Source organism: Alexandromys fortis, unplaced genomic scaffold (genome assembly GCF_014885135.2).
Source record: "Alexandromys fortis isolate MF-2015 unplaced genomic scaffold, M_Fortis_MF-2015_v1.1 scaffold_79, whole genome shotgun sequence".
Classification (NCBI taxonomy): Eukaryota; Metazoa; Chordata; class Mammalia; order Rodentia; family Cricetidae; genus Alexandromys; species Alexandromys fortis.
Window position 1 is genome coordinate 7,392,564 of NW_026067964.1, and position 25,541 is coordinate 7,418,104.

The 25,541-nt window shown below is 44.9% G+C and overlaps 1 protein-coding gene across 1 annotated transcript in view; it reads right to left on the reverse strand.

The window, feature by feature from the left end:
* Window positions 1-25,541, reverse strand: part of Serinc5 (serine incorporator 5) — a 94,594-nt gene that overhangs the window by 41,078 nt on the left and 27,975 nt on the right. Inside the window, exon 2 of the mRNA XM_050153820.1 lies at window positions 5,762-5,929. Within this exon, the coding sequence (XP_050009777.1) occupies window positions 5,762-5,929 (168 nt within the window). The remainder of the gene's footprint in view (window positions 1-5,761; window positions 5,930-25,541) is intronic.

The window sequence follows — 25,541 nt, forward strand, 5'->3', positions numbered from 1 at the left end:
TACAAGTATGTATTAGTCCACTAGCTATTATTATAATAAAATACCTAATACAAGGTAATTATTTTAAAGAAAACAGAATTTGTTTAGCTCATGGTTTAGGAGGTGTCCATTTTGACACTTACGACTCCATCAGAAATACAACACTATTCCAAGAGTTGCTAAACTTATCATGAACTCTGAGATAAAGGCATAGTCCAGGGTTGGGGTCTCCCTGCAGCATGACAGCTTCTCTCAAGGCAGACAACAAGGGAACTTCACAACCAAATAAAAACTAATCTACACACCTGGCCAAAATTTCCAGGCATTTGTCTATGCTTCTGAACTGTCTGAATGTGGCCCTGGCCAAGAGTCAGAGCAGGGAGAGCCAATGTCAGCCTAAGTGCTTTCACCAAGGCCAGGGGAAGAGGACAAGACACTGCTTTCCAATGTCAATGAAGCCGTGAGCAGAAGCCCCTCCCATCCAGAGGAAAAGAACAGCAGACTCGTGGCCTGCTGGGGTGTGTCACTGCCTCCCACCCTGCACTCTAGCTCTTAGGAGGGCCCTGTCAGGGTCACATGGCCTGTGATGTGTGGGCTGAGAACAGTAGGTTCTTTCTGGTTTCAGAATGCTGCCTGTGTATCTTCGTGAGAAGGAGCTTGGAAGAGATGCTGAGGCAGCTTTGCCCTGCTTTTGCATGAGGGAAACCCCTCTTCCCATGAGACCATGGGCTCAGAGAAGGGTCTCCTGTATGTTGAGCCACACTATGTGGTTTCTCCCTTCTTGGAGCATTTTTTCCTGTGTCAGAATATAGGAGCCATTTTAAGCAGGCTGTTCTTCCCAGTCACTGTGGTGTTTAAGCAAGTACAGAACTTGGGCTGGTTGATGCCTGGTGGCTTTCGTGAACTTCAAAATGTGGATCACAAGAGGAGAAGCAGGTGAGAGAACAGGGCTCCAGATCTTCACTGATAAATAAGATATGCCTGCCTGGTTTGGAGATAAAGGTGACAGTTGAGAGCCCCAGAAGCTAGTCATTTGGAAGGGACAACAAAGGAAGGTTCTTGTGTGCTCACTGGCTGAAGTGGGAAGATCCTTCAGGACTCCAATCTTAGGTCTTAGGTCCACATTCTCCCTGTATTCCACTTGGTACTGCACTGCTCTGACTGGGGGAGATGTCTGACATGGTGAATTACAACATTTTAAAACCCAAATACATGCCAGGCAGTGGTGGCGCATGCCTTTAATCCCAGCACTCGGGAGGCAGAGGCAGGCGGATCTCTGTGAGTTCGAGACCAGCCTGGTCTACAAGAGCTAGTTCCAGGACAGGCTCCAAAACCATAGAGAAACCCTGTCTCGAAAAACCAAAAAAAAAAAAAAAAAAAAAAAACAAACAAACAAACCCAAATACATGATAAACAGTGTTGGGAACTCATTTGTTTGGTATATGGAGTGTGGAACATGACACTGTAATACATTTGTTTTAGATTTGAATTGTAAAGAAGTATTCATTTTGCTGTGAAGCATCTACTACGATCTTTATTGTCTTTCTATTGTTCTTCATTCATTTTTAGATGGCGTTATGCTTGTCTGTGCCTTCCGATCTCGCTGCAAACATTTTATTTTGCACATTATTTCTCAGAGGGAAGTCTGGGCAGTTTTGAGTAGTAGTGACTTGGAAAATGGTCGACTCTGACTAGTGTCCTCCCGAGGTGAGAGGGTTCTATGCTTGTTTTCAGCATAGGTTGGTAACACCATAGTATATGGAGGGTCTCCAAGGAACACAGCACAGACACACCCGTGCAGGCCACAAGTTTGCAGTTCTTCTTCCTCTGCCACGCTCACCTCTCCAACTCCCACAGGCCAGCAAAGGGCAGGCAAGGACCGCAGGGGCCCAGCCTGCGCACTGCAAGGAGACCTTTCAGGACCCACCCTCAAGTGCCGCCTGGGCATGAGGTCAACCTGATTCTAGCACACCAAAATAAGCTGACTTTGTGGCCAGAGAGCTGTCCCCTGAAGGGAAAAGGATTTATTCCACCCAGAGTGACCTCACTCCCTATGCGGGAAGCCTGGCCAAGCCAGTTTTAAATAGGTATATTCAGAGGCAGGCTCCAGAGTTGCACCTCCCCCACTCCATCTGATCTCTGATCCCAAGTCACCCCAGTGTGCTCACATCCCCCAGGCTCTCCCTGTTCCATGATGATCACCTCTGCTTGGGTATCTACAATGGCTCCTCCTTTACCCATGGACCTGTGGGCCCTGGTTATGTGACCCATGGTCTTTTTCCTGTCTCTCTTGTCCTTGCTCTTCTCTGCCTTCCCAGCTAGACAGCGCAGTAGCTAAGCACATATTCACACAGTTCGAACCCCAACCCTACCTCTCCATAAACCGGTTAAATGTTTCCTCCCTATAGAACAGGATGTCAACAGCACCTGCTGCACGGGCGAGGGCAGTGGTGAAAAAGGACAAAGACACAGGTAAAATGCTCAAACTAAAATGGTATTATGGTAGTAGCCTATAAAAAGCAGCTCTTAAAATACTTTTCCTTATATATGCTACTTCCTCCATGAAGCCTTCCTGGGCAACACCAGGCAACATCTTCCTGTCAGGAAGCAGAGATAACAGATGTTGCTAGTGGGTGCTGCACGGAGCAGGAGCAGGATACCCGAACAGGAATCAGGTGTGTTTTATAAGATGTATGCCTGAAGCACACACACTGGGCTTCTACACCACCCATACAATTGCAGTTGCAGTGCTTCGCTCCAAGAGATGTCACATTCTGGCAGAGTTACAGGTTTTCGTAGACCTAAGGCTTTCATTCTACTTGCACCAAAAGCTTAAGAGCAGGGCTCACACGGCAGCCAGCTAAGATACCGACTTCTTACCACAGCGGGTCATCAAGCAGCTGCTCAGGCACAGAACTTAAGAAGAGAGCATCGCACTACTAGAAAAATAAAAGTAGTAAATGGTGTGCTGGGGTGTAGCTCAATGATAGAGGTTCGCTAAGCCTCTTTGAGGTTCTTTTTTTTTTTTTTTTTTGGTTTTTCGAGACAGGGTTTCTCTGTGGCTTTGGAGCCTGTCCTGGAACTAGCTCTGTAGACCAGGCTGGTCTCAAACTCACAGAGGTTCTTTTCAAAAGCACGAATTTAAAGGGAAGATTAAGCAGACCCTCAGCAGAAGAGTTAAAAATCTATCCTTCTAGCCTTGTAGCTCTTAAAACTTTTTTAATTTAAAAAGTTTTAATTTTAAAATATATACATTGTATTTGTGCACACACACACACACACACACACACACACACACCGCACACGCAAGCAGGCATGCATGTGAATGCAGGTGCCTGCAGAGGCCAGAAAAGGGTGCCAGATCCCATGGAGCTGGAGCTATTGGCAGGTGCGAGCTGTATGAAGAGGGTTCTGGGAACCAAATTCAGTCCTCTGTAAGTGCAGTATGTGCTCCTAACTGCTGAGCCATATTTCCAGGCCCCGTAGGCCCAAACTTCTTTCCCCAAACACACCAAGTTAAACCATGATGCTAGTAGGGCTGGGTGGTAAATATATCAACAGCACAAAGCAAATCTGGCAGAGCCTCCTCAAGGTAGCCAAACCCTTCGTCTCTACCTCCAAACTTTTACACAGAACCTATTAGTTTTTATCTTATTTTAGGCCTCAGAAAAGTTCACTTCTTTTCTTCTGAGAGACAAAATGTACCCTCATCTAAGCGTACCATGTCGCCCACTGGGGCACCTTCACTGGAGGCTCTACAGTAGCTTACATTCTAATCAAAACCATACGGCTACATTAGAAATGCATTAGCCAACAGGAAGCTCCAACAGGCCTATCCTAACTAAAGGATAAACAGGATAAAAATAGACCAAGAGCTCTGAAGAAAATGTCGTGGTGTTGGGGTGTAGGTCAGTAGAGAGATCACCTAGTTCATGCCTGACCCTGGGTTGCATCCCCACCATAAAGAGAAGGGAACTGATTGTTTTAAAGCAGAGTGCCACTAATTGGCCACAGTATAGCACAGGATTGGGGCTCAGTTTGCTTAGGAGCTGCCCCAGCTGAGGCTATCATCACCACAGAAGAGATGCAGCTCCATTATAGGCTCTGCTTCTCTCCCTCCCCACTGCCTGTGAGGATGAAGGGCTGAGTGGTATACGAGAGGGAAATGGGCCTCGACAGCTCCGCTTTCATCCACCACTTCCCCTGGGATGAGAGCTGCCCTCAACATGTTGCTGCCCTCTCTTTCTGGCTAGTGAGCCCTAGAACCATGCCAACGGAGCACAGGTGAGCGAGCTGCTGGCTTAGGAGCTCAGGAGAAAACCCACCTCCCTGCAAACACAAGCTGCATGAGTTCACCTGCCTTGTTGAGTAAGGAACATGGTATCTGGCCCCTACTTGCGGACATTTTAGTCTCTCTTTTCTCCCCCAGAATCTAGGACAGGAAGAGTTGTGTTGTTTATTGGGGTTTCTTGTGACCACAGCACGCTGCACTCTGATACAGCTCGTCAAGAGGCCTGTATGGAGAAACAGGAAAAGGTTCCACATCTGTCTCCATGAACGTCACACTTCAGGCATCCCTGAGTAGACTGCCCAAGCAATGGCTGACCTCTTGCCCTAAGTCCCAGAGGCAATGCCGTCCAAGTGGTCTGTCTAGAAAAGCTAAAAGCCACAAAAACCACTTCCTGGTATCTATGGGACTGTCTAAGCTATATCATCCTTTCCATCAGCCTAAATTACGTCTTCATAACAAGCTGTGACTTGAAACACTGGCAGTCATCCCTATGACAGAGATGGGCAGAGTTCTCAAGCTAAGACTGTTTATCAGAAACGGCTAAACAAAACAGAGACCAAGCACAATCCTCTGACATCAACGTTCTCTACCAACAGCATCCAACTATGCCTATCCTACCACTAAGGACAGAGCTACCAGGGACTGGAAAGGTAACCCAGTAGCTAAGTACTTGCTGCCCGAGCTGGATCCTAGCACCTATGTAAACAGCTGTGCGTGCCTACACATGCTTATAAACCCAGCACTGCAGGGATGGGGAAGACTCACTGAGGCTTGCTGGCCTCCAACCACCAACCCAGCTCTAGGTTCAGTGAGAGATCCAGCCTCAAAGAAACAAGGCAGAGAATGAAGTTAGAGCATCTGGTGCTCTCTCCTCTGATTGTCATGAGTGCTCAGACACCCAACATACCTCATCACATCCACAGATATACCTAGACATCATACCAAACATTAATCGATTGATTAATTAAAGATCAAGCTGTTGAATGGCTTGCCTGCTTGGCCTGGACGCAGTAGACAAGTTCTGAGACAGTTCAGAGCCCAAGTAAAGTGGTTTGTACGAGAAGTGTCCTCCACAGCCTCAGGCATTTGGATACTTGGTCTCCAGTTGGTTGGTGGTGTTGTTTGGGGGGAGATTTGGGTGGTGCAGCCTTACAGAAGAAGTATGTCATGAGGAAAGAGGGGGCCACGAGCTAATTAAAAAGCCTTGCCTATTTCCATTCTATCTCTGCTTTGTGTGTGCTATGGTTCAAAATGTGAGTTTTCAACTTCCTGCGGCCATGCCTACCATGTGCTGCCACGCCAACCCACCAGAATGAACCCGTATCCCTCTGGAACTGTAAGCCCAAATAAGTACTTCCTTCTATAAGTTGCCTTGGTCGTGATGTTTTATCTCAACAACAGGCATGTAACAAACCCCAAATTACAGTGGTATGGAACCCAGTCCTCTAAATCATGCTTCTCATACAACTCCATCAAGAACCACAAACTTACATGCTCCTTCATCTGCTTAGTCACAGAGGATGACATCATCACACAGCAGAGGCCGATGACCAGGAGGAAGTAGAGTAGATACATGAAGCGGGTGGTCCGAGACTGCCGGATCTTAGGGCAGCAGCCGCAGCAGAGGGAGCATCCAGCAGAACCGCAACAGCAGGCCAGCTAGGGAAGACACAAACATCTTCTCAGAGTGTGTCATTGTAATTTAGCAAGAAACACAAGACTGTTCTTCAGGGTCATGGAATGTGAGGCTCTGAAATCGCTGGAATTTCAAGGGTGGTGAGAAGTGTCTTGTTATTCATAAGCCCCGTTAAGCCACACCTGAGTCTATGTTCAATGGCACAACTCTTAGTGAGCCCCTCTCCCAGTCATTTTAGGACCCGGCTGTCAGAAGTCAGCCACGTGACATTAAAGATTAGAAATTTCAGCTCCCCACTCTCTCCTCTCAGGGACAGAAGGGGTGATTGTGTTAAATGATCCATGGTTGATGACTGAAGCAGTTGTGATACACATTGACATCTCTACAAAAACCCTCACCAGTGGATTCAAAACGTCTGTGTCAATAAAAGTATCCACGTACACTGGAGATGTGTCCCATCACTGTGGAACAGATACTACTGGGGTTCACACTTTGGGGCTCCTCGCCCTGTACATCTGGCTGTGTATTTTTAACATTTATGGTAAGCAGGGAAAAATAAGTACGGAGTTTTTCCTAAACCCTGTAAGAGGTTCAGCAAATTATTGAACCCTAGAAGGAAAGGGTAGAAACTCAGGCTTATACCCAATCAGACAGGCTACGGGATGTTCAGATTATGAGTGGCCTGAGAAGTTGGGACAACTCTGTGAAACTATACACCAAACCTTGGTAGTGCCAGTCTGAACTAAATTATAGGAGACCCAGCTGGTATCCCATATAGGCCCACTGCTTTACAAACATTTTCCCTAGTTTTCGGCTGGTGGACCTTCCAGGCTAAAGATGACTGCTCTCTCGACATCATGACCACAGGAAGAGTGTGTGGCAGAGCTTTGGCTAGAAGCAGTCTGTCTGGAAAGATGAGCACTAACGGCTTGGGAGATCGCCAGGAATAAGCAGGAAAGGGACTTCCTCAGAAGTACACAGTCATTATTACACTTAAGAGAAAACAAAGGTTTCTAGGATCAGCTAAAAGCAAAAACAGCAGCTAAGAACTAAAAAAGGCGCTACATGAAAGAGGACATGAGAAGGAAGACATGGGAAACAAGAAGCTGGACCCAACCATCAAAAGTCAAAATTCATAACACAAACTGTCACCTAGGAACATGTCGGGAGGACATGGATGTGCTTGTAGAGGGGAACCTGCAACTTGAAACCCCAAAGACAAGTTTGTAGGTACCTCTTACACGTGTGCTGTCTCTCAGCCTCATAGCCTATCAGGGGCCATCTTTCTAAGCTAATGAGGGAGGAATGGGCTCAGTGAGCTCAGATCTCCTGCTGTACCACTAACAGTAGACAAGGCTTTCACTTGGGAAAACTAGATCATTGTGCCACATGACCCTGTGTATGGCACATATGTGTACATGTATGTGGAGGCTAGAAGTCTATACAGGGTGTCACTCCTCAGCCATGTGTCCACTTTATTTTTCAAGACAGAGTCTTACACTGAATCTGGGTCTCATCAATTCAGCCAGATGAGCTGGCCAGCAGACCCAGTGCCGGGATCATAGAGGTGGGCTGCCACACTCAGTTTGTTACATGGGACCTAGAAATCAAACCAGTTCCTTGTGCTTGTACAGTCAGTACTTTTCCAATTCAATGTCCTCTCTGTTATTTGGAAAACTAGGTCTTTGATAAGACACAAGGCAGCAGGGTGGTGGACAAAAGGGTTCAAGCTAGAAGTCAGTCTCTGTGGAGGAGGTTAGGATCTGCCACCTAGAGATAAAGCCACTTACTCCTTCAAGACTCAGTATACTCACTTATAAAGTAACAATGGTAACAGGACATCCCTTATACACTGCTGTGGGAAGTTTCCCCAGGCGCATTTGACTTGAGGGAGGAGCTGTTACCCAACAGGTCTTCTCAGAAAGGAATTACAGAAACTGCAAATTACATCTGAATATGAGAGTATGAACACTGCTCTATACTGAACCTAAGCCCTAATAATTCAATTTCTTGATAATGATCTGGAAGGAAGTTTGGGACCTTGCAAAGCTTCAAAACAAACACCAGTCACAAGAGTACATTGTAAACACCATGCACAATGAGACTAGTCAACAGGTATGTAGTTAGGACAGCAAATTATAATGCTATGGTGGATCTCAGAAGTTGGGTCACATCTCAGGCTACCTCCCTTACGTCGTGAAGGCTCCAGTGTTAGAGCCTCTGTCTCTCTGCGCTGTAACATTACTTCAAATTCTTGCTAATGTCTTCTATGCGCCTTACATTCTACTTTCCGCACATCTTACTCAAAAGGCTCATAAATCTAGGTCATCACTATAAAAGAATCAATTCTCCTTAGGCTGAGCCAACAGGTAGTGCTGCGGTACTACGCGCGCGTGCGTGCGTGCGTGCGTGCGTGTGTGTGTGTGTGTGTGTGTGTGTGTTTTACCAGCCACACTTCCATTTCCTTTACAATTCATTCATCTTTTCTGTTTGTATTTTTTTGGGCCTCAGGCTCCTCCCACGTGCTGGGATTATAGGCATGCACAGCTACACTGGGTTTATAATGTGCTAGGACTGAACCCAATGTGTTCTTCCCCTCTGCTCCCAAACTAACTGGATTCTCTAGGCTCTCCCTCTTCTTTCCTAGCTTTTGATTAAGTCACATTGTCTTAGATAAGCAGATTTGCTGCATTCCAAGTTCAAAGGTGATAATAAATACTTAACCCATAAAACTCCTTTAGAAGCAGTTTTCTATAGTTGGGGCCTTAAGCATCACTTAATGACCACATAGTAAAAGACTGGTGATGTGAGACATCCTTCTGTACATTATTGCTTTTATTGGTTGATGAATAAAGCTGTTTTGGCCAATGGCTTAGCAGAGTAAAGCTAAGCAGGAAGTCCAAACAAAGATACAGAGAGAGTCGGCAGAGTCGGGAAAACACCATATAGCCACCCAAGAAGTAAGATATGAGGTAATAAGCCATAGCCTCATGGTAAAATATAAACTAATAGAAATGGGTTAATTTTAGAGATAGCTAGCCAGGAATAGCCTAAGTCACTGGCCAGATATTAAGCCTCTGAGTAATTATTTGGGAACAGAGAGAAACCAGTCCAGGGGGACCAGTGGAACAGAGAAGAGCCTTCTGTTTACATATGATGCCCAAGGAATTTCCACATAAACCCGAGAGAGCTTTTAAAAAGGTTCTAAAATGGAGCCAAGAATGGTTTCCTAATTCATGTCTCTCATTGCAGGTCACAGTACAGAACCACGTTCCCTGGTAGCAATGGGCCTCAGCTAAACATGGCAGACTCCCTCTCTCACTGGCCGCAGTACAAAGAGGCTTCTTCCAGCTGCTATGTGCAGGCTTGACAGCACAGCCTGAGACTTGAGAACACAGCCATGTGCTGCATGGCAGATTTAGGCTTTTACTCAGATGAAAAAGGTTTATGTGCTATATATTGCTCCCCAGAGTTGGGAGGTGAGCGTGGCTCTCACCCAGTGGTCCCGACACTGGTGGTGAGTGTGTTTCCACCATATTAGAGGGCTAAGCACAGGGCCAACAGTCAAAGCCATGGCTGTAGTCTTAGCCATGCCCTCTTATCATATTTAAAATGCTCCTGATCAGAAAAGGATTATAGACACACAATAGGACAGATTTCAGATAAAAAGACCTATAAATGTGTCACAATGTGTTTGATAAAATATGCATAGGATCAGAAGAAGAAGGAGAAGGCGAAGACAAAGGAGAAGGAGAAGGAAAGGAAGAGGAAGAGGAAGAGGAGGAGAATAACAGTCAGATTAAAATAATTTAAAAATCCTTAAAAATAGTATAAAATATATATATTAAGCCATGTAAAGATAGAAAATACACAAAGAGTCTAAATTATGTGCACTATTGTGTTTTCTTTAAATTTTTTGACTGCAGAGAGACATTGATTCTGGTGTCTGGTAGGCTAAACCAACATATAAATTTTAAAGGTATCTTAACTTCAAAATTTGAGTCTAAGGATATGTTACTTTGGAAAAAAGTTCTTCTTTTATTTCCACAGAAGATGAGAACCTATTGATTACAGTTCTCCTTAGTTATAAAAAAAGATAAATTAGATTTAAACCTTAGACTCACAAAGAATAGATGATAAAGTATCTTCTTTAATTTTGCCTAATACAAATAGACTAAATGTTGTAACTGTAATTCATGCTTAATAACTATTTCGTTATATGTAATTTTACCTTGTTAAAGTTAAAACTTTTCTTTTTAATTAGACAAAAAGGGGAGATGATTTGGGATGTTCTTCTGCATATGTGTTGCTTTTATTGGTTGATGAATAAAGCTATTTCAGTCAATTAGCCAAGGACAGTTATGTGGAGAATCCAAACAAAGATAGAGAGGGAGTAGGTGAAGTCAGTGAGACAACATGTAGCCACCCAAGAAATAAGATATGAGGTAACAGGCCACAAGCCTCATGGTAAAATATAAACTAATAGAAGTGGGTTAATTTACAGAAAGAGCTAGCCAGAAATAGCCTAAGTCACTGGCCAGACAACTGTAACTGATATTAAGCCTCTGAGTGGTTATTTGGGAACACATTGGCATAGAGAAACTGATCAAGGAGGACCAGTGGGATGGAGAAAAGCCTTCCATTTACAGCCTGGTCTAGAACAATATGCCCCAAATAAGAAAAGAAAAGTGGCTGAGAGGCCCTGGCTCCCTCTGTTTGCTGTATGCTCCCCTCATAATGCACTACTTGTCATCCCACAGCAGCAGGGACATCCAATCACATTCTAAAACGCTGAGCCCAGTAAGCCTCTTCCCGTTACAGGTTGGTCATTCTAAGTGTTTTAGAACTAGCTAGAAAGCTTCAAACTAATAGTAGAACTATACCAGAGCAGAGTCAATAGCTAAGCGCACTCTGTCCACAGAAGGGAAAATAAATAAATAGTGACAGAAAGGACACGATTATGGAAGACACTGCAGTGAAGCAAGCGGTTCAGTCCTACACTGTCACTAAAGCCATGCACCAATGTATGCGCCGTATTTGTCAAACGCTTCTCTTTACTTACAGAGCGACGGTCCAGTGGTAGAGTTTGCCTAGCAGATGCCTAGACAATTGGTCTAAACATAGTATTGCCAAAACCCAGACATATGTATATTCATATGTATGTACATATTGAACAAAAATTCTAAAAAATATTGCAATTCAACAGTAGCCTTTCTCTGCTAAACCAAGAGTCACTCTTCAGAGCAAACTATACCAATAAACAAAGGAATACACGCATGGCCTTAAGCTGAATTCTGACAAATGCACCAGGGGGAAACTGCAAACTGTGTCTGTGAAAGGAAGAGTACAATTCCAGGAAACTGTACTCCACCTGTGCTGACTGGCCACAGTTTTGGAGAACAGAGCTTACTCGTCCTGGACTTTACCTCAGACAAACCTTGACTGGTCCAACTCCAAACTGTCACAAGCTTGAAGAGAAAAGCTAGTGTACTGTGTGTGTCGCTAGAGGGCATAAGCCTTTGCCAAACAAGTCAGGCTTATAAAACAAATATCTGTAGGGTTTGTGGCACCAAGACTGAGTAGGGATTTGAGAGGCAAAGAGGAGATAGAGTCATCAGAGAAAACAAACAAGCCACTGTGCTGGGGATGCTGTGAGGGAGGGTGATCATGGGAAGAGTCTGATGTCACTGGAGAAGCTGATCCTGGAAGGATGCTCGTCAGCTCTGGGAAGATGAACTTCTGTGGTGACAGGGTGTGTGTGAAATGTTTCTATGTTCTTACTCAGTTTTGCTGTGAGCTTAAAATCACTCTTTTAAAGCCTTTTGTTTAAAAATAAAAAATGAACAAAGCGGTGCTGTCCATTCTTCCTCAGCAATGGATGCTGAAGGAGTAATGTCTGGTGATGAAGCTATGTGAGTGGCAAACTCCTCAAGCCAAAAGCACCAGTGATGTAGGAGGGTCATCTGTCTATGTGTTACTTTCATTGGTTAATAAGAAACTGCCTTGGCCTTGTGATAGGCCAGCCCTTAGGTGGGTGGAGTAGACAGAACAGAATTCTGGGAGGAAGAAAGAAGAATCAGGCAGACGCCATGAAGCTCCGGCCCAAGATGGACGTAGGTTAGAATCTTCCCGGTAAGCCACCACCTCATGGTGCTACACACATTAATAGAAATGGGTTAAAGCAAGATGTGAGAATTAGCCAATAAGAGGCTGGAACTAATGGGCCAGGCAGTGTTTAAATGAATAAGATTTCTGTGTTATTTCTGGGGCTAAGCTAGCCGGGTGGGAGTCGGGTGGGATGAAAAAGCAGGCATGCTCACCCATTGCTACACACCAGCATTCCCAATCCCTGGGGCCGAACTCACAAATCACATGCTAAACTCTTGAATTTCTTAGTAGCATTATATCACAGAGCACTATAATTTTTATCTTTTATTTTTTGGAGAATATAATTACATCATTTCATTCTTCCCTTGCCTCTCCCTCCCCCCAACCCTCCTTTCTTTAAAAAACATGACCTCTGATTTCATTATTGTTGTTACATTTTTATGTATGTATGTGTGTGTTTGTATATAGAGACGTATATTCCTAAATATATAAAAAACCACCTGCTCACTCTGTACAGTGTCTCTTCCAAAGCTCACATGTTGAAGTACTGAGCTCCAGCACCTGAAAATGTGATTCTGTTTGGTCTGTAGAGGCTGATGTTTTTGAGCAGCATCCCTGGAACAGTACCTATCCCAGTGGTGTGTGTCCTCATCGGGAGAGATGAGAACACAGTCACAGCGACTGCCCTGGGAGAAGATGCTAAGGGGCCATTTATAAGACAGCCTGACAAAACCCTGCTCTGGAGTTGTTAGCCTCTGGAAACTACACTGAATTGTTGTTTGAGTCACATGGTTGGAGAGCTTGAGTGTGGCTGCCCCCCAACACAGTCAGCATGGCTGACATAAACTACCTGTGCAGAGAGGTACATAAAGCCATGTGGGGAGACACAAGGTTATAAACAGACTCCCAGGGGAATGACCTAGATATGGGGAGGGAAAAGAAACATCTACTTCCTAACACTCAAGCTTTTATTATGTATGTATTACTTTTGTTTTGCTTTGTTTGGGGACAGGGTCTTATGAAGTCCATGTTGGCCTCAAACTCTCTATATATCTGAGGCAGGTCTTGTACTCTGGATTCTCCTTCCAAGTGCCAGGATTACAGGCATGTGGCACGGTACCTGACAAGTTGTCAAATTTCTTATCTTTTTAAAGAGTAGCACATGCACACTGGGCTGTATGTGATCCTGTCAAAGGACGGAAGGAGGGGAAGAAAGGAGGGAGGAAGGGAAATCTATGTATTTTAGAACAGCAAAGAGGTTTGAAGATGTTTCTGCAAATGAATGTGAACACAGTAAGTACTTAAGTGATTCTCTTCCCTTCTGAGGAGCCTTCTGTCCCTCAAACAAATCACAAAGAGGAATGTGTCACTCCTAGAGTCCTCCCACTGCCCAGCTCATTTCTGAGCATGCTCAACGCAGGCTTCAGAAGTAAAAGGTGCTTTGTCCCTGCCTGGGAAAGGGTCAAAATGAAGTCAGGCCAGCTGTTCTCACTGCTCCCCCTATCAAGGGAGAAACCAAAACACATCCCACAAAAAGTGAATACTATCTCCACTCTCCCTTCCCGGCCTTGCCCACCAGCCCTGGGAAGTCATCATCCCACGGACTGATGGGAGGCCTATGAGGAAATGTACCGGGAAACATGAGCTAGGATTGGGAGTGGCTTCAGGTGCTTCTATTAAGTCAAAACACAATATCCTCATTTCCTGGAAGTCCACGCCAGCAGTACAAACTGAAAATAGCAACGCAGCAGGAAGTCCACAAGTGTCTCTGTGTAGGTGCAAACGCAAACATACAGGGGTACCTAACTCACACAAGAGTCTTCTCTGCAGCTCAATCTTCTTTCAGGTTCTGAAGCTCACAGCAGGTAGCTGTAAAATGGAGCAGGAGTGGGTGGGGGTGATCAGGGATGGTGGGGTTCTTGAGCGTGAAGCTTAACTCAAGGGTTTGGGTGCCAATGCTCATGATCACACAAAACTTCCATTCTGGGTCCTTTTCTCACGAACTCATAGAATGAAAGTCATGGTCAAGGATGAAACTTAAAAGAAACTTCTATTGCAGACAGAAAGAAAATAAAAGCAGAATGATCAAAGTTCTGTTGCAGAAAACAGAGCTCGGGGAGGCAAGCAAAGCCCCCAGAGGGACCCAACAGGCGTTGCCACAGAGGTTCATTTGCTCCTGTAGGGAGGGGGTATGCTGAAATGTTTGTCTATGGGCTCTTAACATGACTTAGGGCGGAAACTCCGAAGAGACTGAGGCAAATTTGATTAATTCTCTGAGCATAGTGAAGTTGAATCAATAGAGACCCACATGTTCTACACACCCTACCGGTTCAAGCAGGAAGATGATCGTGCATGTTCACACTCTTACTTACTTAGAGAAGTGGCCATGCTTTGATGCCCTCTTCCACACATCTCTAACTTGCTGCTATGTAACGCCATGGCCAACATAGGTCTGCTGGCTGTTAAGACTATGCTGCCTTTGTTTGTGCGTTTACATAACCAGCTAGAACTTTATCACGGGCCTTTTTCTTTTGCTGTCTGTGGATAGTTAAGTCTTATCATAGTTTACCAAAAGCCAACTGTAGATTCTCTTGGCTACCTCATGTTTAACTCCTTGCCTACAGGTCGGTCTGTGGTGTTCACCTTTTTGAAATTGGCAAAATAAATAGACGGAAAGGAACAGAGACTTTCCCTACTTAAAATTTAGTCTATTATAACTGCCAGCAAAAGAATGCATGAAAACACAATAGTGTCTTGTGTGTCTTCTCCTGGGGGAGCTTCAACTGACCAGCACTAGCTCAGAGCCTGTCTCTCCTCTTATCTGCTCACCTCAGCTATGTCACCCCCAGCTGCAAGCCCTTTTACTTCTCCTGCATAGTGTTCTGGATCTTGCTATCTTAATCTCGCCTCACACTCCTTAATACTAACTTGATTTTGTTATAATAGAAAGGACTTGTGTAGCCCAGATCTGAAAACTAGAAAGTCGGAGTTTAAACTGGGCAGCCCTAGGACCTGAAATCCTGGACCAGTACTTTGCAGCTTATCTTCCTCACCCTCTGTGTGTGTTGTGTGTATGCAGGGCTCATCCTATGGCACAAGGCTCATCCTATGGCACAAGGGTTAGGTAGAGGAGTACGGGTGCCTCCATGGTGTCGGGTGGTGCATGCTGGGTAATATATGCCGGGCAGTGCATGCCGGATAGTTCATGCTGGGCTCTGCCCTTTACAAACACCTATGAAATACTGAAATGGAGTTAAAGAGATAGTGTGTACCATGTGCCAGGAGATGGAGAATGGAGAACTCTTCTACTCCACACTGTAGGGAGGACACTACACTTATACACCATTAATGAGCTGTTGGTTCTGGGTTAACTCTCCAGGCCAGGCAGCACTTGGGGAGATGCAGAATTGATACCAACAGACACTGGCCAGACTAAGTAGTCCAAGACGTGCCTGAGACTGCTGGGAGCAGTGAGACCCCAGATCCTGGATTTCTTGTAATCCCCTGATCTGAGTGCCTACAGCTGCTCTGAGCACAAACAAGACCTTCAGGAGTTCCTGATGGCAGGAGAATGGTTTCTGGTGGGTTTGGCTGGGGCGTGACTATCTCTATATAATCTGCTCCTGAACACAATAAAAGGGGCATTCTTTGAGGAATTCAAGGATGACCCGTGTCGCTGTCTGTCTGTGTGTGACTGTGTATTTTAACCTCCAATCCCCTTGCCTGAAGCTCGCGAACTGGGTGCCAGCGCACAGAGCGCAGACACGGGGGTGCAGTGTGCGCGAGATAGCAGTATTAGATAGTCAGAAAGAGGAGGGGAAAGTATGAATGGTGGTCACCTGACCAGGGGGAGCATGGCTAAGCTCAGGGATGATAAATAGCCTTTGTTCCCCTCTTTGCAAAAGTTTGTGAGCTAAAGATGAGATGGTCGGGTGTTTCTACAAGGGGGTTAACCTACCACCTCCTCAGATCACCGGACCCCTAGCTAAAGCACAATTTAGAGATTTAGCATCCATTTCCGCTCACTGACATGTAGGATAGCAAACAACTCAAGCTCAGGTAGGACGGTCACAACTGTAGCTAGTCCCAGACTCACAGAATGACTGTGACAACATGAACTCAACACACAGGCATGCGTTAGGAATGTTATTTATCCCACACAGACAAAGCTTACTTATCTGTATTAGCTAACACCTGCCAATCACTTACTCTCTGCAAGGGACGATTACGGTTACTGCTGCCATGGCTGTCATCTCTGTCAAAGAGCGGAGGCCAAGGCTCAGGGACGTGATGCAACTTAAGGTGAGAGAGCTGGTGAGGAAAGAGCCAGGGTTTCAGTTGGTGAACTGTGCGCCACTTCCTGTCTGCTTAAGTGCTAAGGGACAGATCACACTGGCCAAACCTTGGTTTTCTCTAAAGGAAACCGGAGTTGGAAGGGGTAAGCATGGAAGAAGCAGTTTTCCTTTTCTGCTCTACAAAATAAGGGGCCACCCCTTCTCTGCTCACCTTCTCAAGCAGCAGGGGACCCGGAAGTGTTCTCTGTACCTTAAAAGATGCATTGCTTTGGAGAAGAAGTTCTGCTTGTATTTCCATAGGAAAAGAGGCTATGAACTCTGTCCAGATTAAGATGGACCAACTTTGATCAAGGGAGACCTCCTGAGCCTTGACAGGTGTTATCTATCAACAAAGGTTATAACTGGTCTTTCCAAAACTTGGCTATTATCTCAGATTTTCTCAGGGATCCTAAATATACTTCGTCCACAGACTTCCTAGCAGTTTGGAGAAAACCACATCCACATTCCGAGAGCTCTGGGAGGTATGGATGGTCTTTTGTTATTTGGTAGGTTATGGGTGTTTGTTATATTCAGGGGAATACAGGATATAAAAAACAACTGTTAATCTCAAAATAATTTATATTGCTATAGATTTTGTTTTACTGATACATATTTAAGGTCAACTGTTTTGTACTGTGTATATGTGTATATATTTCTTTTCTTGTTTAAAATGTTATGTTTATGCAGCACATTTTAAAAAGTAATGAATAGTTAACAAATACAAATTAGTAGCCATCTATAATATCTATAATAGTCAAACTTATTGACTTGTTATTTAGGTTTTCTAGATATACAAAGATATATTTCAAGTGGATAGGTAATCTTCAAACACTTCAAAGTCCTATGGATATAACATTTAAACTGTTGTAAGAACTTAAGACTTTTTTTAGACATGAGGCATCTGCTTCTGAGAGCACCAAGTACTTCAAGATAATGATAGACATCAAAGAAACTCCTTTCGGAATTTGCTTTCAGTGTGGCAAGGTTAGTTATTTGGGTAAGAAACTGCTCTTGCCTGGACTGTTTGATGTTATGCTGCACAAACTGGACATGTAGGACCCACAGAAAAATGGCTACTGAACTTGCCAAAACAAGGCAGGACAGTTCTTCAGGGTTCCTGCTTCATGAAAGAGTCTGCCAGACATTCTGCAGGACACAGAAGTGACTGACAAATTTTGCCAAAATATGCAGGGCAGTCCCTCAAATTTTCTGCTTCACTGAAAAATCTGCCAGGTATTCTAGACCTATAGGCTGAAGATGGATGTCCCAATATTATAAAAGAACTCTGGGTGATGGTCCAAGTAGCCTGACATCTCTGTTATTTCTAGAATTTTGGAAGTTGCTTACAATATACTTCCTATTTACTCAGGTAGTATTAAAGCCTTCTGAGGTCTTTGATGGAGCTAAAGACTATATAGCTATAGTTTTCCTCAGTTATGATAAAAGATAAGTTAGAAATGAAACTTTAGACTCACAAAGATAGGACAGATGATAGATTATTTTCTTTAATTTTGCCCAAAACAAATAGACTAAATACTATAACTATAATTCTTGCTTGATATCTGTTTAGTTATATGCAATTTTACAATGTTAAAGTTAAAACCTTCCTTTTTAATTAAAGAGAAAAGGGGAGATGATGTGGGATGCCCTTCTGTATGTTACAAATATGTGTTGCTTTTATCCATTGATGAATAAAGCTGCTTTGGCCCATGGCAGGGCAGAATATAGCTAGGCAGGAAAGCCAAACACTACTGGGAGGAAGAAGGCAGAGTTGGGTGAAACACCAGCTCCCATAGAAGATGTGAGGTAACAAGACTTGAACCTCGTGGTATAAGCTATTAGAAATGGGCTAATTTAATTGTAAGAGCTAGTTAATAATAAGCCTGAGTTAGTAGGCCAAATAGTTTGCAATTAATATTAAGCCTCAGAGTGGTTATTCGAGAACTGGCAGGTGGGAGAGAAAGCTCCAGTTATAATATGTAAAGTTGGTACTTGTCCATGGTTGCAGGTATCTACTGTGGGTTTTGACTGTATGCCCTAATAGATATATGCCCATAATGACTATGCATTCCAGTTGACTGGAAAAGAGGATTCTACAGGGTTTAAGGTTAAAGGTTAACAAACTTTACCTTTCTCTCAGCTCAACAGAAAACAGGACTCCCTAAGAGGTAGAACACTGAGAATAAATAAGCTTCCTTGAGTTCAGCATTACTGATGCTGGGGTAAGGGTGGGGGTTTTAATTGTTGTAGAAGATGACCTTGCTCTATGTCACATTCTGCCGTGTTCCTGACCTCCTTCATGGCCTCCTCAGCTAGATGCAGGAGCAGTGCTCCCTCTCCTTCACAACTCAGTCATCAATGCCTCCAGACAGCTGCTCCTTGGCTGAGAACCAAGAGCAAGAGTAATGGATTCAGATGGGGTTCATATGCTGTAGTCTGAACTGGAGTCTAAACCCAGAAAATTATCCCAGCAACATGGGAAAGGTGATTCTGTGCACATAACCACACCTCCATCCTTTCATTACTAGTGAGGAGAAAGTACAGATGCAGAAGCATCATTTGTACCCATCAAGGGGCAAGTATCTATGGTAAAACAGACAAAGGGGTGGGGTGGAGGGGGCGGGAAGAAAACCTCAAGTTCTGGAAGAAAATGTTGCCAGGAAATGAATCCACGGAATTCAAAATGGAAAAGTCTGGAGAACGGGAGAAAACACTCATTGAGTTTAAATCACTATTGCAAATTAGTTTTAAACACTCTCCTCAAAAGTGGAAAGAGAATCTTGCTTATCTTACTTTATAAATAACAGCTTATCGACTGGCAATTACGGAAACTCTAAACCCCGAATCTGCCTCCTGTGTCATGGGGATTATGCGGCAATGGAGAGATTTGGTGAGCCCTTTCCAAGAGCCACTGAGTGCCAGCTCAGTTCCCAAAGCTGCCAAGCCACAAAGCACTCTCCAGGCTGGAGACCAGGTCAGAGAGCCAAGGAGATGGGGAAGTATGCCCTGGCACTGGAACAGCAGTGAGTTCATTTCACTGCTCAGAGAGCTGGGCCGGGAGTGCCAGTGTGAAGGGCTTCATGGGGTAAGACACTTGGATACACCATAGAGCTACAAACAATTCAACATTCGCATGACAAATGTTCGCCAGTGCTGCCTAGCAAAGCAACACTGACCCAGGACCTGACATACGATCTCTGCCCTCAGGAAGCTCACATTCTAGTAAATACATTTTATCCACTTGACATCCTGGAAAGCCAACCCAACCTCGGACATGTCTGCAATGTAGGTGGAAGAGCCTTGGATGTAATCCAGTCCTCTCATCTTCCTGAAGTGAGACCGGATGTCCAGAAAGGCTGTGGGTTCAAGAACAAACTTAGTGATGGACAGTGGATAAATAACAACTTGGCATTCTGTAAGCAGGCTCAGCCAGTAACTTGGCCTCTGGGCTCCGTGCTTCAGGCTCTGCAGTGCAGACTATGAGACACTTGAAACTGCTGCACGAAGTCATGGCAGACCAACTGGAGCAGCACTCTGCTCATCCCAGCAAACGGGCAATAAGAGTCTAGTGCACTCTGAAAGGTTTCCATCACAACCAGAGAAACCAAAAGATGGAGAACAATGTCCTAACCCCAGGCTGGCCACAAAACCAAGTGGCTTCCCGTGGCTACAGCTGTGTTCTGATCAATGCCTCGCCTTAATGAACCTCCTCCCCCCACCTTCTGAAAAGCAAAGAACAGGAAATTCCCTACCCAGGCCTCCTCCATTCCATGCAGGGTCACATCCCCTGCCCACACCATAGAAAAGCTGGTACTCAAGTAAAACCTTGGAACCGCCCAGTGAGAAGGGTTTCTCTTTGTGCTCTGATTTTGAAGCAGGATCTCATATAGAACAGGCCTTGAGCTCAGGTAGTTAGGATGACCTTGAACTTCTGATCCTCCTGCCTCCACCTCCACTAAGCCTGGTTTTCCTGGTGGTGGAGATTGGCCCCTGTGCTTCATGCATGCTGTGAAAGTACTCTAAGGAACTGAACTCCATTCCTAGCGCCAAGATGGTTCTAAATTTGTCTCACAATGAGAGCTCTGCCCACACTTCACCAACCTTAGATTGCTTAGGTTGGTCGGGATTCCATATAATACTATCCACAAAATGCTCAGCAAACAAGTAAAATGTTCATGGAAATAAACATGTAAATCGGAAAATGAGGTGTCAGGCAACTAGGCTCTGGTTTGAAAATCAACCACTGTGCCATGGTGCCAAGAGTCAAGAGACAGCGAGGGAGGGAAGGAAAGGCCCACACTAACCCCACAGGCCACCCTCACCCTTCCAAGGCATGCTGCTCTGGATGAAGGGTTGCGGGGACATGAGAGGGCTTACTGGACAGCTTTCCCTTGTAGCTGGGACAGCAACTGCACTCATTTTCTACAGCCGAGAAAATACTCCTCACAGTAAGTCTTACCATCCGTCAATCACCAAAACATTAGGAAGCCTCACCCTCGCTCTCTTCTCCTCTCATCATGGAAATCCAGGTCCCTTTTCCCCTTCCAACGTGAAATGCAAAGAATCAGCGTTGGCTCGGCCCCACAAAAGGTATCACAAGTTCATTACCTTTCCCAGGGGCAGCACTGTTCAGTCAGTCACCTAGAAGGCTGTCCCAGGACGTTTACTCCCTTCTGAGCCAGTCTTCTTTCCGAGGCTGGGGCCCAACGCTAAACAGCTGGTACTGGGATGCTTGCCATCAGGGTGCACTGCCTCACCGGCAACAGTTGGTAGACAACTGTCACATACATGCAACTCCCCCTGTATAACCAACCTGAGCAGTGGCCTATTTAAAATGTACCTACAAAGGAACCACAGCCCAGATGAAAATGCAGTTCAATGGCATAGCACTTCCGTGCCTGGGGTTCCTGGATTCAATCCCCAAAACACAGTATGTCAGTAGGTGAAACTAAGTAAGTCACTTCTACCAAAATACCAGGAGAAATGCAAATAGTTGTAAGTAGGGCCTCCTGCTTCAGCATTTATCTTCTTTATCCATTAGGCATCAGGGTTCCCCAGATCACTTTCATGAAACAGATCATTGCACACATTAAAAGCAGTGTCCCCTCTACTTTTAAAGCAGAACTCTTTTATCCTCCCTAGATTACGAAGGCCAGCACTCCAGCATCCAAGTCAAACGTGAGGACCTCAAAGCCAGGCGGAAACATACAGTGTGAGCTGTTAATTGGGCTGGGAGGTAACCCGCCCAAGGGAGAGGCAGTTCAGGAAATGAATCTTAATTATTGTTATCTGCACAGTCAACTCCAGTATTTCTCCAGTCAGCTGGTGGGACGAATGTGGACTGAGCAAGAGGGGTGCCTTTGAAGACTCTGCACCTGACCTGCCTCATTCATTCCTTCTTGAAGGAAACAACCCAGGGTTGTTGGTTTTCAGGGAGGCCAAGGAGGGAGCCAAGGGCTAAGATGGCTGAGTCATAATGTCTCTGAAAGGGAGCTACCACCATCCATGGAGAAGAGGAGGATGGGGGCACCAGACCTGAGCTCCCAGACAGAAGGTGTGGCGGGGGAGGCAACAGAATAAGACATTACTGACAAAACACTGAGTTTCTGATTTGGTGGTGATACGAGGGGTTAGACTAGGAGAGATTAGCCTCCTGGGTCAGCAGGGCAAAGCCTGGGTGGCAACGAGAGTATGTGCCGGGCACAGTTGGGAAGAGCTGGAGCTCTTCAGCAGCCTTGGTAAGAAATGGGACAGTGAGGTAGAAGGCAGTCACCATGCAGATCAGCCCAGAGCAGAGGAAAGCAAGAACTGCTTCCCCACAGAAGGCAGGAGTGCCTCTGCTTGTGACACTCCTAATGGTTCATGGGCCAGCAGCACCGGCATGCAGGGAGCTTCTAGGTTCCATCTTAACCCACAGAATCACACCTGGAGCCTGTACTGTAAGATCACTTCTCCAAGTAACCATCAGGAACCAGTCCAACAGCTGTGAAGACTTCAGTTCAACCTGTGATTAAATTATACCACGCCACATGCCTGACAGCAGTGTCTCCATATTTATTCAAAGGACCCCTCAGTGATGATGAGACGGCAGGAGGTCTCCAGGAAGATCAAACACAACTTTGGTGTAATAAGATGATGCAGACAGACTAGGAGGTCATCTTGAAGAAGCCTTTAGTACAGAAATATGCTAACAGACATTCTTGGGAAAGAAAACACCACTCGGGGCTGAGGGATGTAGGAGCCAGCCATGACAAGCTAAACAGAAACAGACCACCAAAAGGAAGTTCTTTACTTCCAAACATTATCACCTGCCAGTGTAGGACTCAGCCATCCTAAGTTTAATGGAGGCCTGAGTCTCAGTAGTTTACCCTGAAGCAATACCTGGTTTCAGGAAGGACCATAGCTGAGATTACCTGAGCACCACCCAAGAACAGACACCCCCCCACCCCCAAAGGAAATGCCTTAAGTTCCAACCGCTGTAGATAGGATCGCCTGCCAGCATACACTCACCAGGACACCCCTAGACAAATGTCAGCCAATCAAGGGTCCTGAACCTCAGAAACCCCTAACCCCCACCTTTACTACTATAAAAACCCAACTCTAACTGATCTCAGGGCGATCCAATTATTCCAATACGTTGGTCACATGAGAGACCAAGTTTGCAAATTTGTATAAAATAAAGGCTCTTTGCTTTTACATATGAGACTTGGTCTCCTTCTTGGTTTTGGGGGTACGTCATAGATCTGGGCATAACAGTGACCTCTGATTCTCCATCACAGTCCGGCTTTCCAGGTTTTCAACACTAAGCTTGAGTTTCTGAGTTTTATTTCCTTGGGCTTCAGTGTTTGTTTGGGTTTTTGTTTTGTCTTGGTATTTATTTTTTGTAGAACTAGGAATAGAACCCAGAGTTTTGCCAAGCTAAGGAAGTACTACTCTACACTAAGCTACATTCCTAGTCTGCCTAAAGTTTTTAATTAGATGATTATGTAATTTTTTGTAAATAATCAAATAATAGAAACTTATAAACCAAAAAATAAAGTCAACTTAATTTGTTACATTCTACATAAAATATTACTTTTATTTATAAAATACATTCTATCAGTATAAATTAAAGATAAGAATGACCCTAACAAAATCAACAATTATCAGAAGAAAAATACCATAAAGTGAGATTCAGTAATAGCTTTGATAAAATAGTCCAAACCTCACTCTTGGCTGCTGTTATAAGCAGACACCACCCTGCCACAGGAACATCCAACTGTGCTGTCCCGAAGACTCACACCCATGAGTGGACAGGCCACTGTCCCACGTGACTTCCAACGGGAAGATGACAGGTGTGGTGTCTGCAAAGACACGTGAGAATCTACAGCTTTTTGTTCCACTGAGAGAAAAATGGAGCCGTGTGGACCCAGTCCTGAAACATGGCCACTCCCTCTCGTACCTGGACTTCACACCCAGCTCCTTAGACCACTTATGCTTCACAGGCCATCCCACAAGGCTAAAACTCCATTGTGATTTCCTCCTACTTTACAAGAAGAGAACATAATACACCTCCTTTCAGATTCTCTGTATTTCCAATGCCCAGGTCTCTGAGGTCTTGCTGACCCAGGAGGGCGAGTTAATGCCTAGAAATAGCAAGCTATGGGGGCTGGAGAGATGGCTCAGTGGTTAAGAGCATTGCCTGCTTTTCCAAAGGTCCTGAGTTCAATTCCCGGCAACCACATGGTGGCTCACAACCATCTGGAATGAGGTCTGGTACCCTCTTCTGGACTGCAGACATACATACAGACAGAATATTGTATACATAATAAATAAATAAATATTTAAAAAAAAAAGAAATAGCAAGCTATTTCCCTGATAGCACAACTTCAAATCAACCAAGCAAAAGCTCCCCCTCCACGCTTTCCTCCCCCCGGCCCTGCATTCTAGAAAGGAACAGTCCTCTACCAATTACCCCAGGTTCTGAGTCAGACTAACACCCAGAGCCCACTGAAATTACGCCACCACCCCACCTCAGCACATACACCCTGGCCTTATGGGCCTGTCTGTCTCAAGAAAGCCACATCAGAGGAACAAGTTCAGCCTCTGTGGCTTCCCAGGTGGCTGGATGGTGTGCCTTCCCTTTCCCCTTGACAGCTCTCACCATTATTTGTGCATTGTAGTTGTCCCCTGGCCTGTTGACCTCACCCACCTGAATGTAACAGGCCTTACATTACAACACACATACACACACACACACACACACACACACACACCAGTTTAACTTTTATTTCTTAATCCCATAAATTTTCCTTAAGCCTTCACCACCTGCTCCCAATTATATATGGGCAGATGGCAAGCAGAAAGAACACAGCACAAACAGTAATGGGAAACTGGGAATCCTATGGTATTAAGCTTGCTGTTTTATATACAAATACACGGGGTTTGGGAGAACAGATAAGTCATATTGCTAAAGTCATATCTGATTCTTATCTCTAGCTTTCTCACTGGACACAGTACAAGAAACATGCTTTGCAAAGAATGACACAGCCCAAGAATGGGATTTTCAGTGAGAGTCAATGCTCTGAAGACATAAAAATAAACTGCACTGTTACACAGCCAATTCTGGAAAGCGTCAAGCATCCAGAATGGACTAAAAGGAAACACAGCTGTCAACGTGGCCAGAAATAGGTGCAAATCAGAGCCACAGAGGCTTTCTGCCCAGCACCCACTATATAGAACAGGGGCCTCCATTCTTGATCATTCCTCCTGTTTCAAGCCCACCCTCACCCCCATCCTACCTCATCCCCACCCCCATTAAAGGGCTTTCACTTAATCTTAACAAGACTATGCTGAATCACAATCCCTTTTCAGAAACCCGAGTCACTAAAAGGTCAACTACTACAGAAACTTCTTTAGGACTGACTGAAACCCTGATCTCTGGCCCCAAAGTCCATCTGACTTCAAAGTCAGTTCTCCCTTACCAAATCTGAGATATCTAGAATAAACTATTTTGGTCTCTCTTCCACCTGGCCCCATAAAAAAAAAGTCTAAAGTCAAGGAGAACTTACAGGCAGTACCTGCAATGAGGCCAGTACAGCAGCATGCCAAAGGTTAGCCTTCCTCACCTGCCCTCACTTAGTGCCAATGTGGAACTCACTCTGCAGACACAGCCACCACCACAGTGTTCAGAAAAGCATTCTTAAAATGTTCT